At 37.5% G+C, this 13,507-nt stretch overlaps 1 protein-coding gene and 1 long non-coding RNA gene across 3 annotated transcripts; one reads left to right on the top strand and one right to left on the bottom strand.

The window, feature by feature from the left end:
* The first annotated feature begins 1,026 nt into the window (after positions 1-1,026).
* Positions 1,027-6,670, top strand: LOC146479459 (uncharacterized). 2 transcript variants are annotated; one of them, XM_085110330.1, is made up of 5 exons: positions 1,027-1,501; positions 2,991-3,035; positions 4,124-4,146; positions 5,358-5,688; positions 6,550-6,670. In XM_085110330.1, the coding sequence occupies exons 1-5, from the start codon at positions 1,165-1,167 to the stop codon at positions 6,591-6,593; spliced, it is 780 nt and encodes a 259-aa protein (XP_084966456.1). In that variant the 5' UTR covers positions 1,027-1,164; the 3' UTR covers positions 6,594-6,670. The 2 variants fall into 2 exon arrangements, with proteins under 2 accessions (XP_084966456.1, XP_084966455.1); XM_085110329.1 differs by having other exon boundaries at positions 4,124-4,299.
* A 1,918-nt stretch (positions 6,671-8,588) lies between these two features.
* On the bottom strand, positions 8,589-13,040 carry LOC146479458 (uncharacterized). Its single transcript, XR_014864844.1, has 2 exons — positions 12,847-13,040; positions 8,589-9,069 (listed from the first exon to the last, which is right to left on the bottom strand). It is a non-coding gene; the product is annotated as an uncharacterized LOC146479458 (long non-coding RNA).
* Positions 13,041-13,507: the final 467 nt, after the last annotated feature.

Genomic DNA, 13,507 nt, shown 5'->3' with positions numbered 1-13,507 from the left:
AGCACTTGCCTCGCACCAATGTGGCCCGGGTTCGATTCCCGGACTCGACGTCATATGTGGGTTGAGTTTGTTGTTGGTTCTCGTCCTTGCTCCGAGAGTTTTTCTCCGGGTTCTCCGGTTTTCTTCCCTCCACAAAAACCAACATTTCCAAATTTCAATTCGATCTGGAATCCGAGGGCCACAGGTTTGTCAGTCATCAGACTGTTAAGTGTCACCCTCGTTGAACAAAGTTGGTAGGATGGAGCGGCGTTCAAGAAAAAACAAATGAAAGTTCACCGTCGAGTGCCCACGTTCTCCACAAAACCTAGAATATGGTCATTTCACGTTGTTGTTTTGCGGAGGGCAGCGAAGAAAAGTACCAAAATGTAGAACACACGTGTAAAGCGATTGTTTTTGTTTTGTGGCGTTGTTGTTGTCGTCGCCGTCTTCGTTGCTTATGCTCCCTATTGTAAAACGTTCAATGGCCGCTACGCCCAAAAGCCGCTGTTGCACTCGCTCTAAGACAAAATTGAAGAAATTTAAAATTTACATTTTTTAGCTTGTTCTTTGTTTTCCTCTGATAGGTACATAAGTAGTGAAAAGCCTCAAGCTTAGTAAATCTATATTCTTGATCTACATTCGCGTCAACTTCTCGTGGGTAAATATTTACCACTTTTTATCTTCGCGGTGTAATTGTAAATGATAATTATTGTGAAAAATCAGCTATGTGATATCACACGCATTAGTATTTATGTGTTGAATGGAACAAATACACAGGTTAAACCCCTTCTCCAAGCACTCGCGAGGAATTGTGAGCAATGCCGTTCTAATCTTTGACTCAGTATCAAATATTGTAGGGAAAGGAAGTAGAATTTTTGTGTGCTTCAGCTTATTAATGTGCTAAACAAGACGATGCTGCTTCTGAGGAAATCTATGGAAAAGAGTGTTCTTCTTTACAGTTTCCATTTTCTAACAATTATGTTAAAAAAGTGATTTCCTGTCTGCGTTTTTCTCCAAAAGTTAATCATTATATTGGGAGGAATAATTACTTGCGTTTTTACTATTAATAGGTTCCATAGTTTAAATTTCACATTACAGCTGAATACATACAGTTAACGGGAAACCTCTTTACACATGCAATTTACATCATCAAAGTCACTTACGGCTCTTTGCTGAAGAATCAAAATGAATCGTTCTGTGCAAACGTTAGGCCTTGCTTTCTTGGCCGCAAGTGTATGCGCTCAAAATTGTGTAGAAGAGACCCTTGACTGCAATGTTCCAGTAACAAGCATTTACAAACTGGGGGCTGCATCTTGTGCCTGCAATCGCGCGGAGCATGCTGGAGCACTAAAGTACGACAATGTCAAGGTTTCTGTCTGCCAAGGTAGCGAGTGGAAAACCGTGCAGTTTGAAGAAAACCATGCTTATGGTACAGAGATTAACCCAGGATACTCGTGTAAGGATATTCTGGATAAAGCCGAACAACCGCTAAGTAATGGAGTCTTTTGGATTCGTCTTCGAGGTAATTGTGAAATGTGTTTGTTTCTGTCTAAATAATTCACGCTTGTGTTAATTTGTACCGACGCTCTAAGGGTTCGATCACACGCATTTTCACGTAAACGTTCTAGGCAATTGCATTATTTTCCCTCCCCACTAAAACGCTCCAGCTTAATGTTCCATTTATTTTCTGCTTTTAACAGAATATTAAGTGTAACAAACACTTTTTAGTGGTATAATAACACATTCAAATTAATACAACAAAAATCATTCCATTTCTCAATTCATCATTCTGTTCTTGCTTTGATTTTCAGTTTTAATTTTCTCTTTCCGACTTTTGAACCGTAGATCTTCTTAGATCCGATATGCTGTACTTTGTTTTAACATGATTTGACCATGTACTTTTGAAGAAAAGTTTTGCTTATCTCGTTTAACTTATCGCGACAGAGACATGATATTTTCAGTTCTTTTGTTCATTGTTCGTAGTCACGCGCTATGACGTGGACGGATGTCTGAATTTGGGCCCATCCGAAATCACTACCACGTGCATTTGGTAGACCACTCGACTCGCGTTGGTTGTTCTTCTTTTTGCTGTGCTATACCGTGCTGATGAGAGCCAACCAGCTCGAAACAGCTGTCCACGGTTGACGCATTCTGTTGATTCTCGGTTTGGTCTCTATCATGTCGCTGTCGTGTTAAGTTTTCTATGCAGTCCGATCAGCCTTGCAGAAATTTGAGTCATTGAAAAACTGAGTTAATTTTCCTGGCAAAGCGCCACTAAAGTGCTTGAATAATGCCCCTACTTCCCTGAAATTAAAAAAAAAAAAGCACCAACAACAGAGAAACAAAAATGAAAACGCATAATGATAATGTGCAACAACCGAATACTCGCGCTTGCCTTTATACAAAGTTTAGATTGTGACTACTTTTGATAATTTTTTTAAAGTAACAATCCAATCCGGCAGATACAAACAGCCATGCACATCTGATACAGATTCCTTGATCTTCAGAGAAAAGTCCTTGTGTGACGAGGCTGTCTTTGGCCTATTTAAAGCATATCACGAGATTCTAAAGCGGAGGTCTGCGGTCCATATCAGTGGTCGGTAAATTGTAAATTCGGACATATTCGGAAACTATCGGGTAATTTTCGGATTGCTTGGCCTTCCACAGCTTCCCACTCGGCTAAGCTGACGGTGGTAATGTTTTAGTTGAACATTAAGACACATATCGCTTCAGTAAAGGCACAGGAAATTTATTTCTTCTTTAATGTTTGAAAACAGATTTTGAATTGTTATTTAAACCATTTTGATTGCTAGGACACGTTGTCCCAGGATACATAGCGGCTGTCACTTTCGACTTGTTTTTCGCAGCTGCTCAAGTCGTTTACATGTCTATGATGGCCTTCTACGTTTTTAAAATTCTTTTCTTCGCATTTCAAATTTACGATACTTCATATGTTTCTCGTCAGATCCTTGGCATCAGTAAAAAGATTAAAATTATCTTTTCCTTGACAGGAAGTCACGATGCCTTTCCAGTTTATTGTGACATGGACTCAGGAGGTTTGTGGTAGATAAATGAAAAATTAAGAAAGAGAAAAAAAAACCCCAATAATTTTGACATCAACAAAAATTAAACACCCGCTACGGAATTCTACGACGAGTAAGGTGTTTGGAAGTAGAATTTGTAATGGTCCAGTCCACGTTTCATGATTGTAACTTAGCTTTCTTGGGTTTCATAGATATTAACTCACTCTTGTACAAACGTCGTAATTCATCTACGATGCGATGATACTTTTTATAAACCACTTTTATTTATAACAGACAGACAACAAGTGATTCAAGTTAACAGGCTATTTTCAAGTTGCTTTGAGCCTCGTTATGAAAGCGAGGCTTCGTGCATATTACGAAAATTAGTTTTCATTCATAAGTGAACAAAACGTATTTATATAAAAAGCTTTGCACTCAGCCTAGCTTTCACAATGAAGTTGAAGGCAACTTTTAGAAGTGGCCTATTGCTTTCTTTGTTGAATGTTTCTTTTTAAATGTCGAACGGGGTACAGAGTCGATGTCAGTCTGTAACTAATGAATTGTTTGATGTCACTCGAATGCAATAAATGTGTTTAGTCCTGAGTAGCGAAAAAACAAACAAACAAACAAACAAACAAACAAACAAACAAAAAAGCAAAACAAAAACAAAGCAAAACAAAACAAACACAAAGAAACCAAGCAAATTAAATAATGTCTATACCAATTCAAGATTTTTAGTGATAAATAATTCAAAGCCAAAACTGTTCAAGGGTTCAAAACTTTTACAGCTCTTCAATAAGGCTTTTTTTTCTGGGAATCATTCTTGGAAAAATTATGGCTCTATGAGGATTTTTTTTGTCTACTCTCCTCTTTCAATTATTAGAATGGTATTCCATGCCATTCTAGGGTCCTCTAGTTTTGTGCTATTTGGAAGAGAATGAACAAGGTTTCATTGCACTTTAGGAAGGTCGTTTTGGTATTACTTTATATCCCAATCATTCTAATTTCATCTAATTTAAACATTATCATTTAACAAGAGGGCGACAAAACAGGCACCAAGTCAATCACAATTGTCACCAAAATGGGGCAGTTACTTATATAAGCTTCATGTTATGTCACAGGGTGGACCATGGTATTCAAAATAGTAAGCGGTGTGCACACGAGGGTGTGGGAACTGTACAGCTCGGCCAACACTTCCGCTGAGTTTGTAACAGCAGCTCTTGACGTCACGAAGCAACATCAGGCTCATTATAAGAACCGAGTGGTGTTGAACTGGAGCAATTTTAATCCAACTCAGGTTAGCTCAGAAAATTGCCGGACGCGGGTTAATTCCTGCGTTCCACCGTGTTTCCTTGATTGCTCCTTTAAGCAAAAATACTGATCAGCCTCGCATTTCTCCTCACAATATCACTACTTGACCAAACAAACAGGTCATGAGAATAAGGGGAATGATCACCAAAAATAAAATGTCGTGATTTCTTACTAGTGCAGCAAGAAATACAGAGAAGCCTTAAGGAGAATAAGCTTGTCGGTACCAAGTGCCACACAGCATGCTTGAGGAAATATGGTGCACAGCCCTGAGGAGGTTCAGATAACTGGGAGGGGTGGGAGGGGAGTGAGGGGGGATAGGGAGGGGGCATCTCCTCGTCCCTTCGTGACATTTGTATCATAGATTCTACAGACTTAAGTTGTACTGCGTGACAAAATTAAGTCTGGAAAATCCAATTGTTCAACGCAGATGAGTCTCTAGTGCTGTTATGTTTTCACGCGGATCATTTGTGACTTTTTCTGTTACTTTTATATTAAATGCTGATTAACGTTAGCTAGAAAGTTAGCAAATGCGGCCTGAACAATTATAGTAAAAAATTCAGTCACGGTCACTTCACTTTAGGGAATGTGAGTTTGTGTTTTTCAATCTATTTTGAATGATTGTGTTAAATGTTATAAGACTGTTTAACAATTCAGTCTTAAGACAATCTTTGAGAGAAACGCATCATTTCTTATCAGTCGAAGGTAGCAGACAGGCTAGCCAAAGCCCATAATCTTTTGCAAGTCATTTTAACCAGAGATTATTAATCTCTATATAAATCCTAATTACGGTTCTCGTATCTTCTTAAAATCTGTATCATTAATATAAGATATAAGCAAACATCGTTTGTTTTGAAAATGTGTTTGCTTATGCAAATGCACGTAAAGTTCGACTTTATCAGTACAAGTAGTAATGCGTGCTTCAGATGACCTCAACATTTCATTGCAAAAGTTCTGGGGAGGATTGAGGCAGCCCCAACCCCTGTCCCCTCTGTCTCCCCTTCTTCCCGCTTCCAACACCACTTGCCCTGTTCTCTCTTTCACCAGGCGAGAGTGACGGTATACAAAAGCGGCAATAGTGAGAAAGAGCTGATATTTGACGCTTCGGGAAGTGATTTTTCCGTTGACAAACTGATCTCTTCTCCATGGACGGATGTCAAGACGGAGACAAGAAATTTCTTCTCTCTTCAGGGAGACTGCAAAGGACTGAACTGCCGCAGTTTTTTAATCAACAGGAGATACAATGGTTGCGAGAATGACGAAGGATGGCTCTCGGGCTCATTGTCTAATATTTGGTGCGCTTGGGAAACCACTTCCTCTCACAAGTACAATGTCTTATACAGCAAACTGCCCACATTTACCAAATGGAGCGCCTACGGTGAGTCCTCGTTTATATTGATCAGCGGTCTTAAGGCGCATCGCTTTCTTCAAAACATTGTCGTTGATAGATGAATTTTTTGGTCATGCAGTGACAAAGGCATATTCGGTAAACAAAATCCAAGTCCCCCAAATAGGTGTCGAGCCCATGACCTTCCGATTACTAGCTCGGATGCTCAACCACTGAGCTACAGGAGACTCGTGAGAGCTACAACTGCAGTCATTATTTGTTGAAACACTACATTAACACCTCGGGTAACTCACGTCCCACTAATACACTTATGTCCAGAAATGCACCTAACCCTGAATTTGGGTACTTCATATAAAACAGACCTTTTTGTCGTTTTCATATGACTTCATATGACTTCAGTTTGACAGAATTATTTGTGTTTTTAGCAAAAATTAAGGTTCGGGGACACCATACAGTTCATGAATCTCATTAGCGTCCACTAATATAGCATGCAGTCGTCCTCCCCCTCCTCCAATGTTTGTTCACAGCGTGTGAAATTCGGTGAAATTCAACATTGAAAGGGACAGAGGGAAAGAAAGAAGTGAACAGTTAACAACAATTTTGTCTGAGCGTGAAGGCCATTAAACTAGGTTCATGTGATAAACATCCTGCGTACAGCTAGGATTGGAATGTCGATTATTTTTGTCACGATCGTTATTATCATTGTTACTACTGATTATTTAACTGCTTTTCAAGTTTACAATTAGATAGAGAAAGGCCGTAGCATTTTTACTTGGCAGTCTAAAGAGATGACAAAGGGTTTATGTGTTGCTTTAAGATTAAGGGTCCAATTTTTCGTTTTATGTACATAAACGAGTATGTCTCTTACTCAATGCATTTTTCTTTAAACAGAAAACGTTGGAGTTGGTGACGTGCTTGCAGTTTTCTTGATATAAGGTAAGCCATTAATGAACATGGGCAAATTTCCATTAATTAATTAATTAATTAATTAATTAATTAGTCAAACATGGTGGTGTCATGATCTGTTTGAATTGTATGAATTACCTCATAATTCTGGTAAGTATTGTATCTTACGCATCTATTAGTATAATTTGTAAGAACAGCATTTGTTTTTGTGAGGAGGCCTAATTAGTATAAGCTTTAGACAACTATGACTGCGATAACCCTCGAACGTTTCACACTGTATGTCTTAAATGTAACCGACCTCGTAGTCTTACATACATACATACATACATACATACATACATACATACATACATACATACATACATACATACATACATACATACATACATACATACATACATACATACATACATACATACATACATACATACATACATACATACATACTTTATTTTAGTCTTGCTCGTCCAACTGCTGTTGTTAGTGTATTCATCTCGGCTTATCTTACTTTTTTCATTTAAATCGGGTCGACAGTAATTGGCTTCTTGCTGTCAGTGCTGTTGTGGATACTCTGCCTAATTTAATTCAGTATGTTGTAAATGGCGAAGCTAATAAAATAACATAAAAATATATTTATTTCTCTATAGTTTTAGGTGTTGTATTATTTAATAATAAAATTAAAACAACAACAACAACAACAACAACAGCAACATCAAGAGGCTACTTGTAGTCTTAGGTGCTTTCCAGTACAATAGCAAGCTTTTAAGACAAGCAGGGTCCGTTCCAAAATATGCCCTCTATAGTTTGGGGATTTTTAGTGTTTACCCTGTTTATCGACGAAGTTGTCCTGACTGACAGTGATCCAAGTGAATTGAGGGCAAACACTTAGGTAAAAGAGCAATACGCTTCAATAAAGCCCAAAATAATGCTGCGCTTCTGCTTGCAAAACGACGCCGACCCTCAAATTTTCTCACCGTACATGCTTGCATTACGTCGTACTCGTGAGATCTAACGCGTCCACGAAAAAACACGAAGAAAAACGAAAGCAGACCTTGACTCGTTGCCGTATCCGGTAGGAGTACAAGAGCAAGCTAGAGATTTAGGTTACTAATTCTGTGTTTCCTATACACAAGTTACGAATCGAAAGGGTAGAGTATGTAGTTCTGAAACACGAGAATATTACTATAACATAGGTAAGAAGGGATGTTGTGATGAAGCACTTGTCTTCCAACAAGACAACGTTGATCAGTTCAAACCACAAACTCTTCGTCTTGTGGTTCGAGTCTGTTGCTGTTGCTGTAGATAGACAAGCCATTGGAAATTTTTATCTTTTTTATCACTGTCGTAAAAGTTCACATTTTACTGTCAAAGCCTGAATTTGCTTAGTTAGTAAACAATCTCAACCTTCTAAACCATCTCTTTTCTGTAGGGGGAAACTGGGCAGACCTAAATGCTCCCTTACATGTGCCCCACATCCAATTTTTAAGTAACGCACTTGAAATATGTAAAAGGGTAATCCACAAGACAACACTACATCTACTTTATTTAAAGAAATAATTGATGAGAACACACAGCAATTAAGGACGGTGCCTACTTTTGTTACCGCGCATATGTTCTGCGCATCTCGAGATACTCGGGTTTCCTATGGGTGGTGCCTACTAACACAGGATATTTTTGCGCGGTTTAAAATTATGCGGATGAAGCAGTTAGCAAGTGCCCTTGGTATCCAAACAGAAATTTTGGGGTAACCATGCATTTCTCAGAGATAATAAAGATTTAATTTCGGGAAAAAAACCCATACATTGCTTCGTATTTTACTGCTTTTTAGAATAATTGCGTAATTATCTCTAAAAAATGCGTGGTTACCCCCAATTTCCTTTTTGGATTTCAATAGCCCTTGCTAAGATCTGCTTTCCCTGCATAGTCATAAACCACACAAAAAATACTTCTTTACTAGTAGGCACCGTCCTTAACTTGCAGTCAGGTGTTTCTTTGAAGGACATACAACTAGAACAATGCTAAAGTGTTGCAGTTATGCAATTACACCTGTTTTATTTCACATGATAATTATTCTTCCTTATAAGGTTTATAGACAAGAAAAAACCAAACTGATGCCATACCAACCTTGTTCCCAGGATCTCTCTTCACTGAGTGGACTGGAAGAAAGAAGAGAGACCCTGAGAACGAGGTCAATGACACGACTCTGTGTTAAAGAATGAAGAAAAAAATAACAAGATGTTTACAAAGACAAATCTTGCCAAGTCTGTTACAATTACATGATAATTACAATGTATTTCATGGACAAAACACTTTCATAAACTTCAGTGTTCTTGAAAACAACCCAGTTGTACTCCGGTTGAGTCAATTTTTGCTCTTTTTATTCTTCAAACCAACAGTTTCTTTGCAATTTTCACTTTATTTCTTCTCATCAAGGCTCTGCTGCAACTCTTTCACTTTGGCCTGTTTTTCCTTTATTGCTTTTTCAAGCTCACCAACACGGGCCTCCTAAAGTTAAATTAAAAAGGCAACAGGTCAGTGGACTAAATTAATAACAAAGCAACAGAGCTTTTACAATTTAAAATGAAGAAAGAAGCCTAATTGTCATCCTTCAAAATACTGAAAAACAAACAGCTTCAAAGGAAGGTAATGCTTGGTACACTACATACAAACAAGGTTTATTTGAATGGTGCATTTTATCACATGTACACAAACATTGTACTCACAACATAATAAAAAGCAAAACAGGAGATTAAAAAAAAATAAAAAAAATAAAAATAAAATAAAATAAAATAAAGACTTTATTAACAGCATTTCCACTAAGTGGCTCTTCATCCGTTCATATCTAACTAAAATTAATAACAACTAAGACAAACTTAAGAAAAACGGTGTTAAAATGAATAACAAAATATGTGTTCCAAACGCTAAATGAAAATCAATCACAGTCTGGACCTGGCTTTATCTTGTAGCAATTTCTTCGTCTCCTTAAAAAATAAAATTGGATCCATGCAGTTTCTTAAAGAAAGGGGAAGGTCATTAAATAAATTAGCAGCTTCATCTTGAAACGTATTGGCGATCATTGATCTTTGGAGCTGTATACCCTTGCTGGAGGGTAAGTTTCGATTACTTTCGTAAGTCTCTAGTCTCAAAACATTCAGTTTGGCCAGTCCGAGCTGTATAGACTCATGTGTGTACTTTTAAGAATATGCCATTCGCGCTGTTCAGTCACCAGTAACCAATTCAAGTTCAGGATATCAAGCGTTGTTGCATATTGAAAGTATTGCTCAACAGTATCATTTACTTGTAAGTAATCACACTTAAAACAGACTGTTGGTTATAACCAAAGCTGATTGCTCACTTCCTTCTTTGAACATCCATTTTAATAATCAGAAATTCCATAAAGGTTTTAATCGGCCCACCGCCTCCCATGTTACACCTCTATGTCTCAATACCCACCCCTCTGAAAATTATATGCTTAAATTAATTCCCCCCCCCCCACCCCACCCCACCCAGCATTTAGTGGTCAGAGGTACAAGAGTACGCTGATTGATCACAAGAAGAGGAATATATCATCCCTGAACTTATGTTCCTTCCAGCAACTTTTATCGGGGATTTTAGCATTTGAGAGTGGGTGGGCTCATTTGAGGGTTTACATTCCATCTAATCCCATATCTTATATCTCAGGCTGATGTGAATGGAGCGTCTTTGGGAAAGATGGCCATAAATTACATCCCAATGAATTAGATTAGGTTAATGGTGGTACAAAAATTACCAATTATATGTTCTGTTCCTGATACAGTGTATAGTGTAAAGATTAGAAAATAAAGAAAAAAAAATCAAAGCTAGTGACGATTTGAAATAGGCCACCCAACACCTGTCTTTAACCCTCCCTTTCCGGGAGCCTGAAAATAATTCATTCATGTACACTGAACATTCTAATGACACTTTCATGATGGTACACTGTACGTGTCTCATTTTGACAATATGCTTGGTCTCCTTTATTCCACTTTTACATGTATTTAACTTTACAAAGTCACAAAAACTTTGTACAGCTGTAAACAACTCTGGAAAATACAAGATTAAGGTAATCTACAGAAGACACTGCTTCTGTTATTTTTCCATGTGATCTTTACGAGGTAAGGTCTGTGACATTGCCACAGAATACTAACAAAATTAATCAAAATCAATGATACATGCTGTAAGCTCTTTGGCCCCAGTTCAATTAGTGTTAAATATGTACAGCGTACCTTACAAATTTAAATAAAACTAGGAAGGGTTGGCATTGGAACTGGTCAACCTCATCCCTGGTACAGCTATAAAATACTCCACAAATTGTGGAGCATTTTGTGACATGACAACCTTCTTAAGGATCAAATAATTTTGGTAAAGCCATATTTGATCCGGGTAAAAGTCTAGAAAAACTAAAAGTCATTAAAGTGTGTCACATCACAAAACACTAGTTTTGACGATTCAGGGAGAATTTTGCAGTGTGTACTGACCTGAAGGACAAAGTGATCACTCTTTCACAGTCCTCTACATGAATACTTCAGCTTGCCTACAAGGAGACTGGACACCCACAGGTATGGCTCTAGGCATTGCAGAGGCACATGAAACCACCTCACCACAAATGGTGACAATCCCCATTACAAAATCGAACTCATTAAAACTTCATACCAAAAAATTTGGGGTACCCGTGAATCTTTGTACATACAAGTGCACAAAGGGTATTGTACACTGTACTTGTGGTCTTCTTTGACTATTCCTGTGAATCCTCAAAAGTGTTCATTTCTTTGTTTGCACAAAGAAGTTTGTAAAGAAAACACAAAGAACGCTATTCCAAATCAATGTAGTTGTATTGTAAGACTTAACTGAGAACTCCAGCACTTGGTTTGAGCAAAATGTAAACAAAACATTGGAATGACGCTGATGTTTCCAGGAATATTTTGGTTTTTGTGTGCTCTACAACTTGGGCAGCTGCATTTCAAATTACATCAGAACATATTTTTGGTGGTTATGCAAATTTACTATTTATAATCATGTTAGAATTAATTTTGTTGAAAAAATAGATACTTTAATTGCAATTTTATATTACTGACATCAAATTTAATTGCTTTAGATGGAGATTTCATTCACAATGTTCTCTTAGAATGTATTGTTTTGTTTAAAAACATGCATCTTTGATGAAAATTACATTCACTTGACTTTCTGCAGTGAGTGTTTCCAGAAACTGTGATAGCTAATGTTTGCATTGCTTTTTCTTATGATAGCAAGGAATTTTAATAACACTACCTGCTCTAACTGAGAATTTTCCTTAGTCATAAAAAATGCTCAAAACACTTCACTTATTTGTTAACATGGGGAGATGTTTAATTTGTATTGGTTTACCACAGGTAGTCAAGCACCTTATATGTACATTCCTTCCTTATCTAATGTTTTTGTATGTTTCAAGAATTTATCCACTCCACTAATTTTCACTTGAACAATACAAACAAACAATAGATTGCAATGATTGACATCCAAAATAGATCTCAGTTGCATCTTTGATCAATGTGTTTCAGACTGGGTATTATTTTATAACGTTCCACAGAGATGTGGGGTGTTTCCAAGGCTTCATTTACATGTTAAAGAATACTGATGTAAAACTTGGAACCATCCGAAAAAGAAGAGAAAATTAATATGGTTTATTTAATTTAAAAACTGGGTAGGTTGGGTGGTGAGAAACAAAATGTTTTATTATTGTGATGGCCTTAAGATGACTGGTTTATGGCTCTACGTGTGAATCCCAGAAAAATACATGAATATACTGTAAACCATGTAAAATATTTACATGAAATTATTTTGCAAACCATAAAATTATGGCAAAATGGTAAGGCTTCTACTATTGAAAGAAGTACGTGCACAAAAATATCAAGAACAAACACTACTGGCAGCTCTCAGTTTAGAGAGAAGCTTATTATCCACATATGTCATATGCGAGATTATAAACTTTCCAACACCTCACACGCGTTTACTGAAAGCTAACATGTGTGACAAGCATGCCAATATAATTTACGCTGAAATGCTTGTACTTTGAAGCTGAAATTTTATACAAAATAAATGTACACATTCAACAAATGAAACTAGCTTATCTCATTAAACGCTAAGCCCCAATTCAGGTCATTTTGTACCGAAAATGAAATTTACTGAATTGTTTGAGTCAGTCTTATGGCAATTTACGATAGACTGCCAGACAAAATGTACGCTTCCATCAGAATTCCATAAACGTAGTTTTCTACAAGAGCTTACCCTGGCTTCAAGGTTCCAGTGGTCACGGATGTAATAATACATATATCCACTAACAGCTGTCCCCAAAAGAATCACGCTGAATAAGACACCTTTTCTTCTCTCTACCCTGACCATGATGCGTTTAAAATGCCAAAAATCCTCCTGAAACAACAGAACACTCACTACGTCCCCAAACCAAGATGGCGATTGCTTTCCACTTCTTGTAAGGTGATCATAAGTTCTCCCGCAAGAATAACCGCTGACCACAGAAATACGCATACAAATTTCATTACCAAAGCATCCATTTATTCAGAAAACTCGAGCTTTTCAAATAAGGCGGTGACCGTGATACCAACCGTCCTTTGCCTTGATGTACAGGCCCGCAAATGATCCCCGGACCGGACAGTGGATTTAAACTTGATACACTTCATTTTTTTCTTAATAACACCAGTCGTTATATTTAAACTAAATGTGACTGTTGTGTAATTACGAAAAAAAATGAACTGTATTAAGTCTGGCCACTGTCCAAATTTGAGTCCATTCCATTCTATATTTATGGTGAGGCGGTCGGGGATCAATTGCGGTCCAATTTGGGGATAATTTCCGGTCGGGCGATCATTTTTCCGGCCTGTACAGAACTAAACTGAGGACTGCAATGCTCTGTGATGCCTACATTATAACA

The sequence above is a fragment of the Pavona decussata genome, unplaced genomic scaffold (genome assembly GCF_977016875.1).
Source record: "Pavona decussata unplaced genomic scaffold, jaPavDecu1.1 SCAFFOLD_58, whole genome shotgun sequence".
NCBI classification, from domain to species: domain Eukaryota; kingdom Metazoa; phylum Cnidaria; class Anthozoa; order Scleractinia; family Agariciidae; genus Pavona; species Pavona decussata.
The sequence above is the reverse complement of the archived record's forward strand: the minus strand, read 5'-3'. Positions and strand labels throughout refer to the sequence as shown.